Source organism: Squalius cephalus, assembly GCF_949319135.1.
Source record: "Squalius cephalus genome assembly, chromosome: 21".
Classification (NCBI taxonomy): Eukaryota; Metazoa; Chordata; class Actinopteri; order Cypriniformes; family Leuciscidae; genus Squalius; species Squalius cephalus.
The window spans coordinates 27,958,405-27,982,557 of record NC_137142.1 but is presented as its reverse complement, the minus strand read 5'-3'; the positions used below and the strand labels follow the sequence as shown (position 1 = coordinate 27,982,557).

The 24,153-nt window shown below is 38.8% G+C and overlaps 1 protein-coding gene across 2 annotated transcripts; it reads left to right on the top strand.

Annotated features, from left to right (window-relative positions):
• Window positions 1–1,645: 1,645 nt before the first annotated feature.
• Window positions 1,646–24,043, top strand: pdzd7a (PDZ domain containing 7a). Of its 2 annotated transcripts, none has more exons than XM_079855153.1 (16): window positions 1,646–1,716; window positions 3,046–3,776; window positions 4,546–4,683; window positions 4,817–4,991; window positions 7,078–7,254; window positions 7,385–7,532; window positions 8,947–9,007; window positions 10,077–10,538; window positions 12,186–12,392; window positions 12,939–13,114; window positions 13,545–13,636; window positions 13,771–13,862; window positions 14,064–14,135; window positions 15,751–16,326; window positions 17,306–17,406; window positions 22,488–24,043. In XM_079855153.1, exons 2-16 carry the CDS (start codon window positions 3,593–3,595, stop codon window positions 22,650–22,652), a joined length of 2,826 nt encoding a protein of 941 aa, XP_079711279.1. In that variant the 5' UTR covers window positions 1,646–1,716; window positions 3,046–3,592; the 3' UTR covers window positions 22,653–24,043. The 2 variants fall into 2 exon arrangements, with proteins under 2 accessions (XP_079711279.1, XP_079711278.1); XM_079855152.1 differs by having other exon boundaries at window positions 1,664–1,716; window positions 3,077–3,776.
• Window positions 24,044–24,153: the final 110 nt, after the last annotated feature.

The following is a 24,153-nucleotide window of genomic DNA, read 5'->3' as shown; positions in this document are numbered from 1 at the left end:
GATAGGAGCTGCGTTATGATTGGTAATCTGCTTCGTGATTTCCTGAGATAGGCCATTCATTGGGAGCGCTAATCTGGGGTGCGTTTCCCGAAAGCATCGTTGGCCAACTATGGTCGCAAGTTCCGTCGTTACCAATAGAGTTCAATGGACATTGCGATGAACTTGCGACCATAGTTGGCCAACGATGCTTTCGGGAAACGCACCCCTGCACAGTTAATGGGGATTTTTAGCTTTGTGAAAAAAGTGTTACTTTAGCCGTTTTGCAAACTTCCGCTAGATTTACCCACTGAAAAGACGGCTTCATTCCTTTAACCACACGCAATATATCCTAATGTTGTCCTTTTTTTGCATTTTGATTAAAGAACTGTGGGTATATTTGGTGAAAAGATGCAGAAAAAAGCGGAAATCTTGACCTTCATTCCCACTTTCAAACCAAATTTAGAGCTAAGAATTAAAGGGACAGTTCACCCAAAAAATTAAATTCTGTCATTATTTACTCACCTTCATGACGTTCCAAACCGTTCCGCAAATGAAGATCTTTTTGATGAAATCTAAAAGCTTTCTGTCCCTTTGTTGACTTCTTTGACAGCTACACAACAAACACTTTGATGCTTCAAAAAGTTCATAAAGAGATCGTAAAACTAATCCATATGAATTGAGCGGTTTAGAACAGATTTTCTGAAGAGACTCGTCACTTTATATGATGAACAGATTTAATATAGGCTTTTATTCACATATAAACATTGATCAGCAAACATAAACAGAAGGTCTGCCGAACATGCTTGCGAGAACAAACCTCATTGGTTCTTGCTGAAGCTCAAACTGCTGTGTAACACAGGAAAATGAACCTCATTGGTTCTCGCACCTCAAGCGAACATGCTTGAACTTCCCTTTACCTCAATTGATGTGAGTTGATGAATGTTTATGTGAATAAAAGCCTAAATTCAATCTGTTAATCATATAAAATGATCATGTCTCTTCAGAAAATTTGGACTAAACCACTCAATTAATATGAATTAGTTTTACGCTCTCTTTATGAACTTTTTGAATCATCAATGTGGTAGTTGTGTAGCTGTCAATGGAGGGACAGAAAGCTCTCAGATTTCATCAAAAAGATCTTCACTTGTGTTCCGAAGATGAACGAAAGTCTTAGGCTACGTGTTTGGAACGACATGAGGGTGAGTAATTAATGGCAGAATCTTCATTTTTGGGTGAACTATCCCTTTAAAGCAATGTTGTTAAATGACCACTATATGGCAGTATAGTGTCATGAAAGATGCTCCAATATCCTTGATGCTATGAAGGGGATTCAATTACAGTTTATCCACATTCACAATTTGATCAAAAGACAGTTCTCTGGCAGTAGATCAAACACTCATAATTGCAAACATTTAATCAAGATAGAAAATGTAATCACAAAAAATAAAGAAGCATACAACGTGTTGAAATGTGCTTCATTTTATGACTGATGGCAACGCGCGCTAAACTGCAGACCAACGTGGTTATTAATTGGATCTTGTTCCACAAGACCACTGCACTGTTCATATAATACTATAATGCTATGAGTGACGATTGTAAACCACTGGTCCAAATGAGTTTGTGCAGTGTCCTTCTGAGCTGCTCCATAATCCAATCACCTGCCCTTAGAGGCGGGCTTAAAGAAGGCTAATATTGTCTTTGTCTCAGGTGAGGTCATGCGGCACAACATGGAGACAGGTAACGGCGTTTTACTTCATAGAACTTTGTTTTTGTTGCATTAAGGCATCATATTAACAACATATTAAGTAAATAAAGTAAATCAGTTTTATTAAGAATGAATCTTACTGGTAATGCAAATAATTTCCTGCTAACCTGTTGACTGCATCTGTTGCTTAAGGATTTCACAGAATGATCTTTGTACATTTGTGAGATATTCTCACCCAGAATCATTTAAACTAGGCTATTTACTCTCGAAGAGCAAGTCAACGCTTTATCTCTGTGAATCTTGTCTTATATTGTTCACGCTTTACGCAACCTGTTGGTTGTCGCTGTCCGAGGTGCTGATGATGACACTGTCAGTCGACAGCAACAAACTCCTGTTAAGAGTAACAACATGACAACATCAGGTTATAATCTTAAACATAGAATGCATGACCCAAAAACTTACACAAACGCTTAGGGGGTCAAGTTGACGCGTTTTGGTACATTTCTTTAAGGAAAATGAATCAATCCTGTTTTTATCGTTACTTCAAGGGTTATGGATTAATTTAGGAATTTGATTATACACTTTTCGTTCCCCCAGAGAGAAGCAACAGATCTCACTCAAAAAGTTTGCACTGTCATTTTGGGGAGATTCTACACTGCTTTCTTCTGTTCTGAGGGAGATATTTCATAATGGTCACACCTACTGACTCTTTATTATTGGTGTTTTACACATTTTATAATCCTAAACTATATTTAGAATTTTTAAACTCAACCAACCATTGTCTTGATAAGAATCTTTTTTTTCACATTATTTCAAATTTATGAGGTGTTACTTGGGATGCTTATCAAAGTACTCATATATGCTTGTTGGCTGCTTTTCTTTCACTGTTTAGTACAGTCACAGTTAAAAAAACTTTACATTGCAAGTTTTTTTTTAAATCATCATGCAAAACATTCATTCAGTCAGATGTGTGTGTCTAAACTTTTGACTGGATTATGTGATGTAAACATTCAGTAACATAGAAGTGTCTTTTATTTTCCAAAATATGTAGAAAAATTAAGTAATAATAATAATATAAGCCAAATTTTATTTAATTTAATTTTCATGATGAATCCATTAAGTGTATACTGTATATAATATTAATATATATAAAAATTTACCAAAAATTGCTGATGCAACACCCTTTATGCATTCTTGGGCTAAAAACAAAACAAAAAACAGGTTCAGATTAGCGTCCCACATAAGCTCAGTATCTCTTGCTGTGGAAACAGTGCAACCCTTAGCTTTCCAGAATGCAATAATTGCTGATATCACTTTACCTCCCATGGGAAATTACTCATTGCGCGGCTGGGTTCTCACAGATCTTTCTCTGTCGTCTTGGATCACTGGCAGGTAAAGGTGAGACACTGAGGCCTGGGAGGACCAGATGACTGACTCCTGCCAAGCAAAGCTCCACTGGCCGTGAGGAGGGACTCCAGCCCGATGCCCCAGTCTAACCAGCAGACTTTCAACTCAACAAAAAGACCAGAGCCACCATTATACATCCTCTGTTTTTGTGAAGCTCTCTTCCGAACAATGCACATATGGATACACTTTGCGTTGCCACTGCTTGGATAATAGAATTTGTTTATCAGCTGCTTTATGAAATGATTATAATTATGTTGGAGTCCTTCGGATCAAATCACTCATCACAATATGGCTTGTAATCTAAAGTGAACAATGCTGGATCCATCGCAGTTTCTTCCTGCATGATTGCAGCAGAGATTCCTTTTGTGGAACTAATCCCGCGGACTGTAATTCTCCTGACTGGCATTGACCCACCGGACCTCTAGTTTTCCCGCTCCACCCGTGTTCCTTTTAGGAGCTCAGACCCTGGATGAGGGTCAGAGGGGAGGTCGGCACTTTGCCATGGCTCATTCGTCTGACACGACACGCAAAGACATGACGAATGGGGCTCATCCCAGTGCCCAGCCAGGGCCCTCGGGCACCTCTACTCTACCACGCTACCTGCACAAGAAGCAGCAGCGCCAGAGAGGAGTGAGATCTTCCTCCCCTATGGGCAGGGTCATCATCATCAATGCGCCTGTCGATGGTGAGTCTCCAACAAACATTTGCATCTTCATATGATATAGATGCAGCTAAACCAACACACTGGCAATTCACATTTCTAAGTTTTGGCGAATTGGTGGCAAATTCGTATTATTTCATATGATATCATTTATATGATTTTGTTCGCCATGAAGGTTTAGTTTTGATCTAAAAATCATGTTTTTGTACAAATCAAATCATACAAATTCATATGAAATCGCCAACTTTCTCATGAGAACTGGTTTATTTATTCCATTTAAGGATTAACAAGTTACATACTAGTATCATATCGGTTATCTGGTAATATTAGGTTTTTTTTTTTATTACCGGTAATTGGTATCAGTCAATATTGGATATTTAAAAGTGGCTTATTTCAGTTTTTAGTGTTTTATTTTTATTTTTAGATTAAATAAAAATAAAAAAACACTATATAGTATACAATTTTTATATCTGCCATTTATTGGTTATCGGCCACAGTGCTTGGGGTAACAAGTAACACTATTGACGTATGTAATCAGATTACTTTTCTAGCAAAGTGACATTACTTTTTTTCCCATTTATTGACTGACATCTCTTCTGTTCCCATGTTGAGTGAAATCAGGAGTAAGAGGCAGAGGCGTTGTGTGTGCTGTGAAAACATGATGATTAGTTCTAGACTTTATATTATATTATATTATAAAAACCTTTTTGCTAAGGAGTGAAAACTTGTGCTTTGAATTAAGAATTTGTTCTCAGAGGTTCCTTCTATTTGTGTTTGATGTCATGCACTGTAGGTGGGGATGACTGTGAAGACATTCACACAATTACTGTGGACAAAAGTGAGGATGGCAGGCTGGGCTTCAGTGTGCGGGGAGGCTCTGAACACGGCCTTGGTATCTTTGTTAGCAAGGTGGAGGATGACAGCACTGCAGGTACCCCTGACAGCAGAATAATGCATGATGACACAAGACTGAGATTTCCATCCAAAAATTAACATCTTACAACACGTATAAGCTATCGATTAGTTTCATATCAATCATTTTGTGTCCGCATTCCTCACTTCAGAGTTGGCAGGCTTGTGTGTTGGGGATAAGCTGGTCGAGGTGAATGGCATAAGTCTGGAGAGCATCACCATGAGCAGTGCTGTAAAAGTCCTGACGGGAAATAATCGTCTGCGCATGGTGGTAAGACGCGTGGGGAAGGTGCCTGGTATCCGCTATTCAAAAGAGAAGACTACATGGTAAGTGGTTAAAAATATTATGTCATCATTTAAACTTGATTTGCTATTTTGTATGTATCAGGCTGTGCACATTCTATCAGGCTGGGCATTTTATCAGGCTGTAATGTTACTTCTGCACCAGTGGTTCTCAAGGCCTCCCATTGTATTACACATTTATTGAAAGGAAAAGATATTCCCTCTGATATGATTGCTTGTAACACGGTTTGTTGTTATGGGAGGAAGGAGGCGGGAACTGGCAAATGTTCACACACTTCAATAATCCAAAATAAATAAATACAAAACGAAAATAATATAAACAAAATATAACATAAATAGTCCAGGCCTGGTCCCCTCTCGTCCTTCACTGTCGTCGCTCCTCTTTTTATGCTTCCGAAGCTCCTCCGTGAGAGATACGAAACCGGTGCATTGCGCAGGTGGCGCTCATCAGTAATCTCGTCCTGCTTGTCACATTGCTATAATTCTATTAGTGTTGCTTTTTTTAAAAAACAACTTTTTATTAACAGTTAAAAATCAAAACTGCATGCATTTTGCAGAAGAACATTGTTTTGGCTGTGCTTCAGCTCTGCGTGACTGTGCAGATGAATATGACTTATCACAATAGATAATACTTGTCAACTTGTCATACTAGATACATATGTCAATTTATCTGTTCAATAAAATACCTTACTCACCTGTTGAGTAATAAAAACACCATCTCTGCATTGCTTTTACAACAGCTCAAATCCCTCAGTTCTCTATCTCTGAAAAGCCAAGCCAATGTTAATTCTCGTTTTATTACGAGCTCTATCAGTTTCTCTTTTTGCCTGCAGACTCTCCTCTGTTCGACATTATTTTTTAAATGGGTGATTCCTGGAGGTTTGAGATTTAATGTCCTCCATGTCAACCTTTCTCGCTCATTGTGACAACTAACCTATGTCACTCCCAAACCATACACGCGTTAAAGTAGCCGGAGTCAACCCACCTGGTCTAAAATATAAGCACTTATAAAAGGCTTATCATAGTGAATCATTGTAAGACAAAAATATGTTTTGAAAGAAGTATTGGTGATGTATTGATTCATTGTTTAAATTTAGTAAATTTTTTAACAAAAAAAAAGTTACATAGTGTACCTTTATATTAATTAGCCATGATTCTAGAATATTAAAGATTCTGATTCTGTATGTTCTTCAATAATAACACATATATATATATATATATATATATATATATATGGCCCCCTTTGAAGCTTACTGAGAAAAAAAAGTAATTCTTCCTATTTTCATAGTTATAAAAATAACTAATATTACTAATAACTAATATTTTTTGGTTTAGGGTGAGATAAATAAAATAAAAAGAAAAGAAATGAAAAAGAACAACTTCAGAAAAGTATATGTTTGTATGGCAGCTTGAGCTGTCTTCCACAAGCCTCCTGGAGGTTTTCAAGTACCCTTTGACTTTGACCCTTTGACTAACTCATTACAGAAGAGTGTGTTTTTTCCTTGAATATTTAGAGGTTCAAGGGGCTTTTGGTGGCCTGTTTGAAATACTGGTACCTTATTTATTTGTTGCAGATGTGCTTAATAAGAATGACTGAACTGAGAAGATAAGGAGAGTGTAGTGATGGGCTGCCGCCCCCCTGCCTTGACTAACGGGGTGGAAACCCTGTGACTCTTGGCCTTTGCTTGTTATCTTTTCCTTGAGCTTCTATTTCAGCATACAGCGGTGGTAGAGTTACCTCAGTGGTCTTCTCAGCCATTTCATTAACTAATAGTAGAGCAAGCAAGTTTATTACAGAAGTATATGTGTGTCCACCTAAATGTTTATGTGTGTGTGCTAGTGTGTTTTCTTTTTTCTATCTTAACTTAATATCCACAGACAACTATAAGTAAACCCTTTGTATGAACACAGTGGCTCTGTGCCACATTCAAAAAAACTTTTGATACATTTTAATGCATCCCTGGTAAATAAAATAATACATTTCTTTCAACAAAAAAAATAAAGAAAAAATAAAATCTTACTGACCCCAAACCTTTGAATGTTTGTTATTTTGCTGTATGACTGAGATTATTGTGTAACTTAAATGTTTATTAAATATATATGTATGCAGGGTAGATCTGATCCACCGAAGGATGGTAGTGGAAGAAAGTGGTCGTACACCTTCAGAGGCCAGTTCAGATGGAGCCCTGCGCAGAATAGTGCACCTTTACACAACCTCAGATGACTACTGCCTGGGCTTCAACATCCGTGGTGGCAAAGAGTTTGGTCTGGGCATCTATGTCTCAAAGTAAGACATAATGACCAGGCATTTGGGACATACATTTTCATGTCTAAAATCTATATGACAACGGTTGCCTAGATGTAATGGCTAATTCTTTAACTTTTTCATGTGATGATTTGTTTGATTTTGTGATAAGGCTGGACCCTGGTGGCCTGGCGGAGCAAAATGGAATTAAAATGGGCGATCAGATTCTGGCAGCCAATGGAGTGAGTTTTGAGGACATCACACACAGCAATGCAGTTGAAGTGCTAAAGAGTCACACTCACGTGATGCTGACCATCAAGGTGAGAATCTTCCTTTATATATATATATATATATATATGTCTATATATATGTCTCTGTACTACCATTCAAAAGTTTGGGCATTTTTTGTATTAATACTTTAATTGAGAATGCTTTGAATTGATCAAAAGTGACAGTAAAGACTTTTACATTGTTATAATGATAATAATAAATGTTTCTTGAGCAGCAAATCAGCATATTAAAATGATATCTGAAGGATCATGTGACACTGAAGACTGCTGAAACTTCACCTTGGTCATAATATTAATAAATGACATTTTAAAACCATTATAACCATTATTTTAAATTGTAATAACATTTCACAATATTACTGTATTTACTTCAGTTTCCATCCAATTAATCGAGTGAGCAAAAGGGACCAATTTGAAATGCATTTAAAAATCTTATTGACCCCAGAATTTTGCTGTATAGATAGATAGATAGATAAAATAAATAAAAATAAATAAAATAAAATAACATAAAATATTGAAAATAATGAAAATAAAAATGGAGAAATAATGTAATGCCATATTTCAGCATCTTCTGAATCTTCTGATGCTCTATCTGTGGAAAACTTATAAAACATCTTAGTTTATCAAGACAAATGATTTCCAAAGTGCTTTGGCATATTAATTGCCTCCACAGCATGTTAAACAACACAGCCTCTTATTGCGTCTGGGAGTGAGAAAGCATAGCAAAGCAGACAGCTGGCATTTAGCCGTCACATTCCTGGTTGCTCGCTTTACTCAGGCAGAGCTCAGGTTCCACCTGTGAAAAACAGCCAGCGGGTGTGCATTATTCACCAGGCCTTAGGGATCAAGTTATAATCAGCAAAAAGCCTCGTTTTATAGCCTTTTCTCATTGCCCCCATGGCAAGGCTCTATTAAACCTGCGGCGGTGCTATAAGTATATAGGGCTGCTAAATGCCTACTTTGTTAGCTATTGATGCCACTTCGTGGTGGTAAGTGTGAGCTCTTCTGTTGATAAATGAAGCGACAATGTGAGAAAATGTCTGACAAGGATCAACACAAAAGGAGAAAGGGATGTGTTTTAAAGTGTGCTGCAGTCTGTTTGAATGTCCTCACAGTGACTTATTTTCCTGCAAGGCAGATGAGGCTGCCACCTACCATCATTTTAATGGTGTTCAAGTTTGTTTATGTTTATAGAGGAACAAACTTACTGTGACCTCATGAGAACCCATAGTGAGGTCAGCATGCACCTTGGGCATCAAAAATGAGGTCATATCCTCCTAGTGGAAAATGCTGTTTTAAGTCATTTTTTAGGCTCTTTATACTTTGCATGTAATTTGCACAATGAATTATATCCAACACAGGACATTTGAACTTGTATGCATGTAATTAAGGCTGTATATCCTTTTCTGACTGTGATTATGTCTTGTGTAATGTCCTGTCCTAGGAGGCTGGCCGATATCCTGCTTACAAGGAGATGGTGGCGGAGTACAGTTGGCTCAATAAATGTATGTAAACTTTACCCTCCAAACTGACTATTTAATATCTAATTACTTAATGTTACATATATTAAAGGATAGTTTGCTTGCTTTGTGTGACCCACTCATTTGCACTTGTATCTTATGTTAGAAACACAATTTTCATAATTAAATTGATGATGTGCACTGGGATGCTCCATCTCCAGATTAAAGCTGAACACCAAGCGGCCACATGTCAAGCCAGATTTTTCATTGCCCTCTGATTCTCCGTTTTCCATTTAATATGGGCGGTTTATAAAAATAGCCACGGATTAGACCGTAATGTTCACATTTGGATAAGTCATCTGGGATTGTGCTTGTTTGTAGCATCAGGGTGTTTCAGGAGTATTTAGGTTGCAGGACAGAAGCTCATGTAATTCTGCTCCATATTTAATACTAGTGACATTGATATAATGTTCGTTCAGATGCAAAAGTGCATTAGGACTTTCTTTAATATTTATGAGGCTTTTAGACTCCATGTCTGTTGCTTATTTTGTTATGCTTTTATTGATTTATCTATCTATTTTTAATGTATTTTTTTTTATAAGGGGTACCACTCATTTGGTGCCCTGCACACTGTAAAAAGTGGTTGCAATTGTTACCTTAAAGAACTCTTTCTACCTGATTTAACACATAAAATGTGTTTTGTTGTTATAAATCAATGTATTTAGGTGGATTAAATGATGTTAAATAATGATGTTACCAGTTTTTTTTTTTTTTTTTCGGTTTAGGGTGAGATAAATAAAATAAAAAGAAAAGAAATCAAACTTTTGAACAACTTAGTGGTTCATTGTTATATGTCAAATGGTCATTTTGATGATTTTCACAGCTTTTTATACAGGCCCTTTTTCCCCCATCAATTACTGTGTAACTTAATTATCAAAGAAACAAATAATTGTGTTTGCTTTGAAGATATATGGAAGCTGTTGCATTCAAAATCTGAGTGTGCTGAATGGGCATGACTGGTGTTGAACTGTAATGTACATCTAAGTTCTCAAGTGTACAACAGATTTCCAGTCTCTAAAAATGTTACATGAAAGTCTCTCTTTTTCCCTCTTAGTGTCTAATGGAGGGCAGCCCTCTTCCTCCCAGGGTTCAGACTCCTACTCCTCCACTTCCTCTCTCTCTTCCGGAACGCCGGTCAGCTCTCTCAGTGGCCTCTCGCAGGTCATGTTCCCTCCTGTATTTGGCTCAGAGATGGTGGATGTCTGTATCTCCACTGAGGACCGCTCACGCAGGCCCAGCTCTGAACGGATAGAGACTGCCATGCAGACTGACCCACAGGAGTTTGACACCACATCAAGATCTAGTAGGGTCTTAACCACAGAAACCAGCCGAACAGTTGGCGAAACTGTCCTGTTGAAAGACACCGCGATCCGGAGTGGGACCAGCCACTCTCGGACAAGGACCTTCTCTGCTGGGGACAAAGAGACTCTGGAATCCCCTAAAACAGCAGTCCTGATGGCTCTCAGCAAGCCTCGGAAACCCATCCGCAGATCCCAGAGTCACATCACTGTGTCAGGTATAGTAAGGCTGTTTTGAAGAGATAAAAAAGAGGTTGTGAATCAAAATGAGGTGAGCTACACAAGGCCGTCCTCTGTTTGTGTCACTGATGTAACTCATATCTCAGTTGTAGAGCCCGGGCCCAAGGTCACAACCAGATCAGTGATGAGGATCTTGGGTTATTTGATACACACACCATGCTGTGGAAGCTCTGCTCAGAATAGAAAATGCATTGTCGAAAACCAGCAATTGACCTTTAGAGCCACGCTGCTACGTCTGTTTGTCAAATATATAGCAGTGTGCTGCCATTGTATCTCTGAATTTAAATGAACTTGGTGGAATGCATAATACATCAGCATTACTGCATGGGATCTCCCCGTGAAAGATTAACGGTTCAGACTGAAGAATCTGATGCCATGAGAAATGTACGCTCAAAATCCACACAGCAAAGTGTATATCATCCTGTTTTATTTGCCAGGCTTAATACCTCACACTGAGATAAATGACTGGAGGGTTTGTGGCCTTTAACAAATACATTCAATCACAAATTCACATAACAGGCTCTTCCTGGGAGAATCTCACCGAAACATGTCCAGGTCGTATTTCAATAAGAAAATAAGAACTAAAGCCTATTTTAGCACAATTAACTTTTTTTGCATGACTTGCATGGCACATTTCTACGGAACCCGGCGTAATCCGGTAACGTGAGAAAAAAGATAATGTGGCCATAAATTTAAAATGTGTTCCTACAACTTATTAAAGGGATACTCCACCCAAAAATCATTGACTCACCCTCATGCCATCCCAGATTTCAGATGAACACAAAATAATCCATCTTTGAATCCATATAATAGCTTGCATGCATTATCTGGACCTCCAAAGTTGACACTTCAAAAACCACACAAAGTAAATATGATGGTAATCCATACAACCCCGGTTGATGTCTTTCAAAGTGAAACGATAGGTGTGTTAGAAAAATAAATACTAATATCACTTCCGGCCAACTGAACAAAATCTTGTTTTTTTCCCCCAAATGTGATGTGTTGGGCTCTTTAAATTTCCCATAATTTGCATTAATGTATCTGGATAAAATTTAACACTTTATTTCAACAGTCCATTTTAGACATTCTACTAACTATAAGCAACTTTGCAACTACATGAAAACTCCCAGTCATGAAAGTATTAGTAGATTGTCTGCTTAATATCTGCTAACACTTTATTTTGATGGAACCCCAACAGACATTCTACTGACTATAAGTAACTTTGCTTCAACTAAATTCAACTAACTAACCCTTACCCTAACATAACAGCCTATTAATACTCCAATGAGAGTTAGTTGATGTGTAGTTGCAAATCAATAAAAAATCTTTATTACTACCTTGATGTGTGAATACTATACCACTGAAACAAGTCAGATGATAGCAATAAGAAATTACCTTAAATTATGCAATTAATCAATGCACAATAGCAATGAAACAGAAACTCCAGTTTCTGGGTCACAATTGCTCAGGACTGAACTTGCAAACTTTTCTACCTATAATACATGTATTTTATCACTTTGGTGCTTTCCATAATGTTTATTTATTCAATATAGTTAAAATTTCTAATTTAACTCCTTTGCCTGGAGGCTTTGTTTTTAACACGTTTCTGTTTGAATGTTAATCAGAGGACAAGCAGAAGAAAAGGAAACATCAGAAGGACAAGGTAGACAAGGAGGGAAGCACCCTGCAGCGCTCCAAAACCTTTGTCAGCTTGCTCTTTAAGAGTGGACGCAGGAGGGAAAGGTCGTCTTCTAGAGACAGGAAGGACACCGGCACAGGGGACGGACACAGAGGAAGATCCAAATCCCCAAAACATTTAGATAACGAACCGGGTGAGTCCACACTTGGTTTAACAGACTTTGATGAGGACCACGTTCTGTGGAAACCATAGCTGAGGAAGAGCTGAGACCAAGGGCAGAGATGGATATTTGCATTTGAAAAGCCAGAAAGCAGTATAATAAGTTTTTTAAGAGGCTAAATCAGAGAGCTGCGTTATTTACACGGATCTGCATTAATTTCCTTGGAGTGGCCTTGAGTCTGACCCCTATGGTTTTGCTCAGCTAATAATGGATTGCATTGCTGTCTTCTATACAGTGCCTGCCTACTACAGCAACACACAGAGTCAGACTTAGAAATGCATCGAAAACTCCAAGCTTAGTAGCTTACATAGCTTAGTGGTCTTTTTGTAATGTTGTAACCTTGTAACACTACAATACAGTGTACATATTTGCAGTTGGTTACATAAAACGGCTATTTTAACTACTGTTATGTTTATGAAGGCAGCTGATAAGATCAGACAGAATTATTTTTTATTATGCAAATAAAAGCTTTACTTGCGGTCAGAGCTTGTAGAATGACTCTAGCACTTGTGCCCTCAGGTAAAGAGCGAGGTCGACCTATAATTAACCTATTGAGTTCTCCCAGAGAGACTCGTGCTGGGATGAGGGAGCACAGCGCCTTCCTCAGCCCGGAGACCTTGGCCATGTTGGAGGACATGGCTCACAAGCTTCTCAATGAGGATGAGGTGGCCGCTGTCATGAGACACTGTAAAAGGGTGAGTCAGCTAAAAGTCTGCTGAGTTGGAAAATGTCTCATTTATGACTTTATACAGATGCTTTATCCATATTACAAATGTTTCTGGCAAATCAATGTGGGTGCTGGTCATGCTTATAAAATGTGAATTTGCCTTGCCATTTATGATTGAGATCAAGTGTTTTAGATCATCCAAGCTCTATTAACATTGCCACACTTGGTCAACACCGATATCAATTCAGGAGTCATCCTGACATTAGCTGAGGTTTAAAACTGCTGTGTAGTACTTTATTGATAGCGTGTGAGCCCTAAATTGCAAGAATGTTTCATGCTTTAGACAAATTTGGTGAGACTGTCTGATCCCAGTGCTTGTGATTGGTACACATTATCTAAATCGCTTGACTCCAAATGTTCACAATGTAACTAGGGCATCTCCTCTACCTGTTCTTTAGTTTCTAGTTGAGCGTGTGGTTGAGGATCTGGTGCGCCCCCTGCTGGCCATCTTGGACAAGCCTGAGAAGCTTCTGCTGCTGAGAGAGATCAGGTGAGGAGTGTTACATTGTCAGCCTATGTAATAGTTCACTCACATAACTCATGTCACATGTGTTTACACCATTCATGCAGTCACTTGCTTCATGAGCAATTTTTGCATCTAACATCTAACTTTCTTTTATGCAGAATGATCATCCCTCCCACAGATCAGGGTCGTTTTGACAGTATGGTTTTGCCCTTTGAGCTTGAAGCCTATGACATACTAAAAAGCCGTTCTGGTAAGAAAACCTTTAGCTTTTTACATTTTAGCTGCCACAATATAGTACTTGCAGTCAAAAGTTTAGATACCTACTCATTTTGTATTATTAATGTTTTCTCTCTTTTAGAGTACAACTGTATATATGTCAAGCATTTACAGTTTTTACTGTATATTAATATATCATATAATATATATCATATATACGTCTTGTTTTTTTCAGTGAGGTCTCCTGTCCTGAGATCCCCTCGTCATGGTGGAACACCCCGTCGCCATCTAATAACACCCATCCCAGGTAACATCCCTGCTGGTGTGAACTAGAATGTCTCATTCTTTTTTCTCTCGCTTGTTTTCACTATTTCCAGTGCTGAGTCATGTCCTTAGATTGATCCTCATAGGAAATTACATAACCAGAAGACACAAACTCTCCTCTGCACTAGCCATTTCATATCCTGAAAATCATTCACATACTACAAATTTCCTGTTGCTGATATTTAATCCGCACCCAAAAACACACACAATCCCTCTCAGCCCTTGTTACCTGTACCCTACCATCACTTTTTTTGATAAGGAGTGTGAAGTTTTGATCATTGTAAGCTGCCATTTGGGACACCAGTGCATCATTTGTGTCATCAACATGCATCAATGCCAAAAGAAGATAATCTGTGTCTTATTGTCAAATAGCCTGCCTGTTTCTTTCTGCTGCTGCTGACACTGCATGACCTCCTGACCTCTAACCCAAGGAGCGCACAGTACCGGCTGTGATTGTGCACAGTTTCGGACTGCATGTCCCTCTGACTTTTGAATGGAAGTCGTTTCTGAAATGCAAGAAAGGCGCCTTGCATTGTTTAACCTTCAAGCGTCCACCCACGCAGGTCTGAAGCTTAATGCAGCCCCTTTGTACCGTCCACAGAGGAGTAATTCAAAACTCTCTGTGCTAGAGGCCCCTGAAATCTGAGCGAGATGTGCGTGTATGCAACGCCACACCGTTGCTTACTCAATGGATATGAATGTGTGATTGTCGCTCACATTTCTGGATGAAAGGGAAAGTGTGTGTGCGAGGTTTGTAACATCTGCACTGATTTAAGGAGATGCAAATGAATTTGAATGCTGCTGAACCATTTGTACATAATGTTTGTGGGAGGAAGATCTTGTGTGTGAACGTGATGAATTCTCGATTTTATGTATATATCTATAAATTTGCCTGTGTCTGTGGTGCTACCATGGTATAGTGATGATATCAGATGTTGGCATGTACCTTGGTATCTGTCAGCCCCCAAAAATATTTGGACATTTTTAGCCACATTTAAAAATGTCTGCATGTAATTCTGTTATATTGCAAAATAGATGACACTTTTCAAGAAAAATATTTAAAAAAACATTTAGATATAGATATAATTAGTGCCGGGCAACGATTAATCACAATTAATCGCATCCAAAATAAAAGTTTGTGTTTACTTAATGTGTACTGTGTATAATTATTTTGTATATATAAATACACACACATGCATGTGTATATTTAAGAAATATTTGCATGTATATATTGTATATATATTTATACATAATTTATATTATATATAAATATAAATATTTTATATATAAATAACACATTTTCTTACATATAAACATGCAGTTGTGTGTATTTATATATACAAAATAATTATACACAGTACACATATATAATATGTAAACACAAACTTTTATTTTGGATGCGATTAATCGCGATTAATCGTTGCCCAGCACTGGATATAAAATATAAAATAATTATATTAATACATCCAAACAACCATGGTACTTTTAATTAAATAAATCAATAAATTAATTTATTGATTAAAATCATGTTATATATTTGTAACTTGTGTAAGAGTGTATGGGAAATGGTTTTAATATCCTCTTGTATCTTCTCATAGATTATAGGGGTGGATTCCACCTTCAGCCAGTGCAGGATCTGGAGAGAGAACGGCAGCTCATTGAAGATATGGAACGACTGCGTTTGGCAGGTTTACCGACTGGACGACTTCCTCCACCTCGGGCTTTCACACCTCTCTTGGATGTACCGGTAGACACCTATATCACAGACTCGCTTCGTAATCGCTCCTTGAGTCCTGCTCAATCCGGATGGCCGCAATCAGAGTCCCCTTACAGCACAGAACGCCATGGACGCTCCCCACAGAAAAGAGACAATAGTTTTCCCCAGACATCACACCATGACTCTTTATCCAGCAGGGGTGATTCTGTCCCAGAGCGAGGAAGATCCCCTTATAGGAATGGACATAGAACGAAAACAGACAAATCTCAGAATGGTAAAGAGGTCAAATATACCGTAATGAGTGCACGTCACCGAAGCAGGACACCATTGACCCAGGTGTTTACGCCCAGCTCAGATCAAGACTGGAAAGAACCAGTCAATGGACACTCAGAAAGCCAAGCAGAGCAGGAGTATGAACTAACCAAGGTTTCCATCTCTAAGACCAAGCAGTCCCTGGGTGAGTTACTTGGATTCACTGTATCCTTGCTATATGGAAATGTTTCTCAAATGAACTAATATTTGTAAGAAAAAGTTAATGCAGGTTGTCCATGCAAATGTTCCAGCCACAATGCTATGGTGTTTTGGTGGATTCCAAGTTATTCTTTTTTGCTTTATGCTTATTGCTATGTGGTTTATATGGTGTTCTGGGTGGTTTCTTACTGGCCCAACTCAAGTCTCTGTTATATTCTGATCTATAGACATAGTTTGAGTCCTTCCTTTATTGTGAGTCATGACATTTTTATCACTCACCAGGCATAAATTATAAGTTTGATCACTTAGAAAAGTAATCCCTTCCCAGAAAGCCAATTTTAGATGTCATTTATGTCGGTAACACTAACAGTGCTGGATGAGTTATGTACAAGTTAAATACTTAGGGTTAGTGGTTTGTTGAGATCCCTAATTCTGAGTAATAGTATGACTAAAGCCTATTAATACAGTAGATTTGCAAAGCATGTGATTCATTCTTGACACACAATGACTTGGTGTACACTGACAGAATTAAAAATTCTTTGTGGAAATAAAGAAGTTTTTATAATCACTGAGAAATTAGTATTAAAGAAGAGATTCTCCCTCAGTTAATCTTCTCTCCTCGCCAGAAGATGGCAGTGAATTGCCCAGTGCAAAGATTAAGCCAACAGTAATACAGTGCGCACCCTTTTTAAGACAGTATATTATGGAGTTGGAGAAAATTAAACATTATAATTTCCATTAATTTCAACGACAGTTGTTCTGCTGGCAGACATCTGTTTAGTTTGAACTGGAATCAGAATCTGTTACTTTTATGGAAAAATCATAAGATCAGTTATTTTTTACAAGCATCTAACATGTAGATGGATTGGTAATACACTGTTTATTTCATGCACATTCTTAAGAGAACTGAAGTCATTGGTTAACATTTGTATAGCTAGATGATTTCTACTCTTTTTTTTGTGCAGGAATAAGCATCTCAGGTGGCATTGAGTCAAAGGTACAGCCAATGGTGAAGATTGAGAAGATCTTTCCAGGAGGAGCGGCCTCTACCAGTGATGTTCTGAAGGTAACTCCTCCTCATATAGCCTCAGCTACAGTAGGCTAAGTAGTGTTGGAGTCAAGACCAGCTTATTTGAGATCGAGACAAGGAGAGGGTTGAGGCTGACTTAAGGCCAATACCAGAAGAGGGTCAAGTTCACATGTTTCCAAGTCCACTACAAAACCAATACCATTAAAATATGGCCTTTGACTTGGTCTTGATTTGGACACAACCCTGTTCTTTCCACTGGTCTTGACTCGGACTTGAATGAGCTGGTCTCGAATACAACATGGACTAAACAATCTTCAGTCTTGTAATGTGTGCTTCGCTTAATGACACAATCAGGATCTGTTGCGCACCAAAACCTCCAACATCCTCCTGTCAGTCATCTCTCATTACCATCTTCACGTGATAATTGAAATCTGATGTACTGTAATGTAACCGACTACCCCATCAAGCCTAACCATGTCCCTTTAGGGACTAAATGCGTTATTCATCTTCCGTGCCTTTCCGAATTCGGAATTAGGCTTTGCCACATCCCTACTAAACAACATCCAGGTTGCATTGCATCTGTACTAAGTGAGGCAGAATAAGGGATAAAGGTCAAAGCAGGTGAGGGCACAATACCAATGGCACCTCTGTGACCTCGCATGCAAGGTTAAAACCCTGGAATCCCATGTGTGTGTGTGTGTGTTTGTGTGTTTGTGTATTTGTCAAAGGAAGACGTATCTTTGTAGATCACAGCCTATCAGGTGACAGCACTTCCCTGGCCTGCTCTGAGAGGCTTGTGTTGCCACACTCAGGAGATCTGGTGTCAGGCTCAAAACCCTTCAGTTGCCAAGAACATCCACTCATCTCTGGCCTCCATCTGGGCTTGGTGTGAAAGACCATTGGGTATTCCCATTCATTCCAAAGACTGGCTAATTCACATTCCACTCAATTCACTTGTTGTCACACCCTGAAGCCGCGACTATCTTGACTGAGCTCTCCAGATTATCAGGCCTGCAGAGGAAAGTGTGGAGAGCCCTGTTGACATACTTCCTGTTCCTGTTGTCTAACTGATAACTGAAATATCTGAGCAGCAAGTATGCTCCAGTGGCATGGAGGTCAGGTTTCTATCACACAACTTCTGCAGTCACGTTCCTCTTATCAAACATTGTTGATACGCATGGCAGACGGAGGTCAGGTGTTGTGTATGTGTTGGGGCTCCACAGAGTCTGCTCGTTCAGCTCATGTGTAATTAGTCCAGCACTTTTTCATCTTGATTATAGTCTGTTGTCTTCATCTTTGCAGTCATTCTTCAGCTTATAAATACAGAGGACAGTTTAATTACTACATTTCAACATTTTGCCTATGTAAAACTTGCCACCATGAGGTAGCTTGACAACTTTCCCAGTATTTGCTAAGGCATGGCAAGCCTAGAGTGTTGCTAGGATAATGCTAGTTGGTTGCTAAGACGTTCTGAGTGTTGTTGTTTTTTTAATCACATTACTCTATGGTTGCTAGAGTGTTCTGTGTTGTTGCTAGGGTGATGCTTGGTGGTTGCTAAGACTAAGGCCATGTACACACTTTAAAGTTTGTGACTTTAAATGTGGCAATCGCATTTAAATGTGGGAGTGAGTCCCCTAAATTATCGTTCCATGTGTGTACGGTACTTGACTGATTCTCGTGTGTTTTTTATCCGCTGTTCTGACCAAAGAATATTACAGTTTAGCACAGTTTAGGAGGCGTCGTGTTTTGTTTATGCTTGTTAAGGCTGCTTCAAGGGCCGTTTACATGACACAGTTTTCAACTAAAAACGGAAAAGATTTTATGCGTTTTATTTACATGACAAAAGCGTTTTGGGGGCCTGAAAACAGGATTCAAAGTGCAAGTTTTTGAAAACGAGAGAGTTATCGTCTCCGTGTAAACTAAAACTACAAAAACATGAATTCGTGAAAACGTTGACGACATGCGTATTATGTGTTCTGTCTATAGGCGGGTAGTGCTTCTTTACTAAGTGACATCGCCAACTACTGGCCTTTTCAGCAGAATACATAGCTTTTAGTCGTTTTCGTGGATCCGTGTGAACAGGTATCGTTTTGACAACGTTGTCGTCCGTACTGTCCGTATTGTTTAAGCTTGGCTCATAAAGTGATTGCTTTTAAAGAGTTATTAAAGTGAGCAGGTGCGGGTTGCGATATTTTGGTCTTATTGTCATCATAAAGCATTTGGGTTTATAATTTTGGATTATTGTGGGCTTGTTCTTGTTCGCTGTTTTTCTAGACAGATCTGGCAACTCGAATGAGTCAAGGCTCGTACCGCTTTCCCTGTGATTGTTTGCATCGCCCATACAGAAGAGAGACACGTCTCTGATGCATGTCATTAACAACTAGTTGTTCAGTTCGGTTTCCGTACACATTAGAAATGCTGTTGTCACTACCTGCATTTTCAGGCGTTAATTTGCTTGTAGAATGCGGTTGTCACTCACGTAATTACTGAACTGTGTGTGTGCAGAACGGGATTAACCACGAAAAGGTGAATTGACAACGTGGTCTATGTGGTTATTCTCAGTGGTTGCTTACTGGCCTAAGTAAAAAGAGCTCATCCTCAAATCATTATAATATTCTGGTCCTGTGGCTCAGGTGCCTCTGTTTTATCTTATGTCTAACTGCTTAGAAAAGTAATAACAAAGATCTCCTCAAGCCACATGATTTAAGATATCAATACTGTAGGACTGTATGAGTTACGCACCATAATGTTATAGTATTTTGCATCAAAATTCAAAATGGCCAATGGGCAATTTGGCGAAATCTAAAGATCACCAGTCAAAAGACAGTTTCATTATTTTAACCAAGCTACAATTTTCAAAAGCTATAAGCATTCAAAGCATTTGGCTTTGAAATTCAAAATCGGAAAATGTTTGAAAATCTGTTCACTGTTCATTCACTAATAATTGCGTACGCTGTTCGTTTTTATATGCACATTTGAACTTCTCATAAATTTGTTCTTAACCTCGTTCTAACGTTGATGAATTTGGAGTATTCTAAATGAGCGTCAGCGTGCCCGAGGTAAGTCATTTACATAAAACACACCCAAACCATGTCCATAAGGGCATTCAGCACACCCTTTTCTTCCGTCACTCTCAGCAAACATGACACTGACAAGATGACAAGATGCGTTCTTGCCTGAGAACATGCTCAGCAAGATCCTCGAGCAGTGCCGAGAGTGCCATTCTCAAGACAAGTTCAAACTCAATTAACACCTTTTATACAGACATTACAGACCTCTGATTAGCCAGCTGAACATATGCGTGTGTACATACTGTACATACAGATTTCATGCACAAATTCGTGCGTAGGCCTACACATGCTTAGTGAATGAGACCCATTGATTTCTACTCCTCCCTGAGTCATCATCTTTCTCTTCACTCACACAGTGAAGTACACTGCTATCCACTGATAAATGACTCCACTTGTCCTCTATAGCCATAGAATGCTTTGGTGATTTGTTTTTAGTCAAAAAGGCAGATGGCATACAGAAAAGACTGATGATGTCCCTGCGGTCTCCTTAATATAAGTGCTAGTTGAAGGAGAATGTCAGCTTAAACAAATCTTAGGCCCCTTAATGGCCATAAAGGGGCAAAAACAGACTAAGTGTAATGTTTTGAAATACTCTTCATAATGCCTCTTAAGTAGTTCTGGTCTTCTGTTCTGCTTTTGGGTTCACTTACCATAACTGGAATAATCTTTTGTGTGCTATATTGTAAGAATACTTGTGCAAGTAACTTTAATTTTAGTGTGAATTGATGCTATCAACCCATTTTACATCCTTTTATAACATGATATATTAATGGGCATTACATACTAAAACAAAGCAAGACCAAATGCAATGATTTAAGGGGATAAAAATGAAAATTCTGTCATCATTTTCTCACCTACATGTCATTCCAAACCTGTATGACTTTCTTCTGTGAATCACAAAGAAAGATATTCTAAGATATTTTTTGTCCATACTTTGGAAGTAAGTGGTCACCAACATTTTCAGTCTTCTTTGTTTCAAGAGGAGAGAAAGTCATACAGATTTAGAGCAACATGAGGGTGAGAAACATTTTTTTGATGAACTATTCCTTTATTTATTTTTGCGTGAACTATCCCTTTAAGAACAACGTTTATCTCAACATTAACTCTACAATGTTCTGTCCTTATGGGACATCCCAAATGGATTTTTTAATGGAAAATATATTTAAACATTGGGTACACTCTTAACTGAAAGCTTTATCAGTTTAGCCCAACTAAGAAATGTTTTCCATTTTTATTTTTGCTTGAATGCACAGAGAAATACAATGTCTCTATAAGGGGACAATAGTGTTAGATCTGACTGATGGAGAGCATGAAAACAGACCCTAACCTCTAAGGATGGGTGTAGAGAGAGTTCAGTAAACAGGTGCATCCTGGTAAGAGATCGTGACTGAGGAAATGTGCCTACTTTGAACTAAACTTGCGTTTGTGAGCTCAGCTGCACTTTGTACTTTTTTCCTGGCAGGAAAGACTTAATTCCAAAGACACACTCCTGCATCTGTGAGAGTGTTTAACTTTTGGGTTATGCACACCTAGAGAATGGTGTATATAATTTGGTCCTGCTCACTCTAAGTTGACTGTTCCCCCTGATTTGTAACTTTGTTTATACTGTTAGCGGTGTCAGAGATAAGAGAATGAGTTTAGAAAAGAGCTGTCGTGTGTTTTTGACCGGTGAGACCCAAACATCTGTGCTTCAGGTCTGCCAGTGGTTACAATCAGAGAGAAAAACATCCATTTCTGAAGTATAATAAGCTGATGTCATTCACTGGCAGGGCTTTGACACACACACACACACACATGCGCGCAGTGTCTGAAGCAGACCAGATGAGATCATTCACAGGTATTAACGAAGGAGAACAAAGGAAATGAGAGGCATCCTGTGCCTGCAGCATCTGCTTTTTCCTGCCATTCAGACCACGTTCTGTCTGCACTCTGCCAGGAATACTCAGGGATGTGTCAGAAAAACAGACATCTGCATTAATGATCAAGTCTGACATCTGAACTTTTCTAGAAATCTCTCTCTCTCTCTCTCTCTCTCTGTGTGTGTAGGCTGGATTCGAGCTGATGTCAGTAGATGGAGAGTCCCTCAAAGGTGTCACGCATCAACACGCGGTGGACGCCATTCGGAGGGCTTTCAGTAACAAGGCCAAAGACCCCATGGAGTTCATCGTCAAAGTTCCCAAGAACCCAAGAGACGGACTGAAAGCAGCCTGATACCAAATGCGTTTGCGCTAAAGGCCCTGATATACTCACGGCAAAGTTCTTTTTCATTCTTCACTCAGTGGGAAAATACCTTTGTAGCGGTATACTGTTAGCGAACATCCCTACGCTGCTGGGATGAATATGTTAAGATGTTTGATGAATAAGCTGCACGCTTCCCTCTTAATATGTTTGATTCAGCTCTGCAATTCGGCACTCCAGTCAAGTCACATTTATTTATAGCACTTTATACAATAGATTGCTTTAAAGCAAGCAGCTTTACAGTATTAAACGCGGAAAGTGTTACTTTCAGTTAGAATTACAACTTCAATTTCTACTATATAGTCACTCTTCAGTGCGTTCATGTTTTTACTCGACGGACTGTCACTGAACAGAAGAAATGGACCAGAGAAGACTTCCATGTCAAAGAAGGCGGAGCCACAGAGCCACACCTACCTATTACATAATCGCCACGGACCAATGGTAGTTCGGAGGCGTTTACCAGCCAAAGCTAACTTTTCCGAAAAGTTCACTTTGGCAAGCTGTTTCAAACTCCAAACAAACTTCATTTTCGGCCTGATTTTGTTTGAAATTACGTCACACCAGCCCGTTCTTTGATTTCGCTAGAAGTATATTGGGGCCTTGTTGCTGCTGGGTATAAACAGAGGGTGCATGCTTGGTTTGGAAGAGAAATCATGCCATGATGTGCAGTGGGGGTTGAGGCAGAATTCATAAATGGGCTTCCACAGAGTGCTATTGGCCATTCACAATGCTGACCTTTTCCCTTCCTATCCCTATCCCTATTTCCTGTCCCTTTTCTAATTCGCATCTATTCTGTTTTCAAGAATTCTAATAAATCGGTCATAACAGTTTCACATTTAAAGGATCCGAAACCCTGGATAAACATGAGATATTGTGGGTTTCTATTTTTGGTTGCGGTTTAAGCCTGAGTACACTGACATGACATGCTGATAACCATAAATCATATCACTATGCATCCGGGCTACAGTCTCTACAGTCATGCCTGAAAGAGATTACACACGATCGCAGCATGGATTGAGATTAGGTCTTCTTTTTTTCTTTTAAATTGCTGGTTTGGTTTAGTGAATGTCTGGGGGATTATTACAAAATGAAGACCCCTGTCTCACTTTACATCCTATGCAAGTTCATGTCTATTTTTGGCAATTAATGTGTACACTTGCATTTTTTATATTTGTGCCTTAATGCTGCACATATGGACTGTGCAATTGAAATATAAACGTTGTGATGATTGTAGGATCAGTGTTATATACTGAACGTTTTACTCTGCAAGCATATAAAAAGCATCTGGTCTGCATTTTTTGCAATTCGTTTTATTACAAAAGGCATTGTGTGAATATAAATAAAAAAGTTAAATATTGCCTGTTTCCATCGTGTAAGCTCTTTTTACTCTGATTCTGACCTCTAATGATAATGCACAAATTACTAAAGCTACTTGGCTACATTCAAACTGCAGGTAAATGTGGCCCAAATCTGA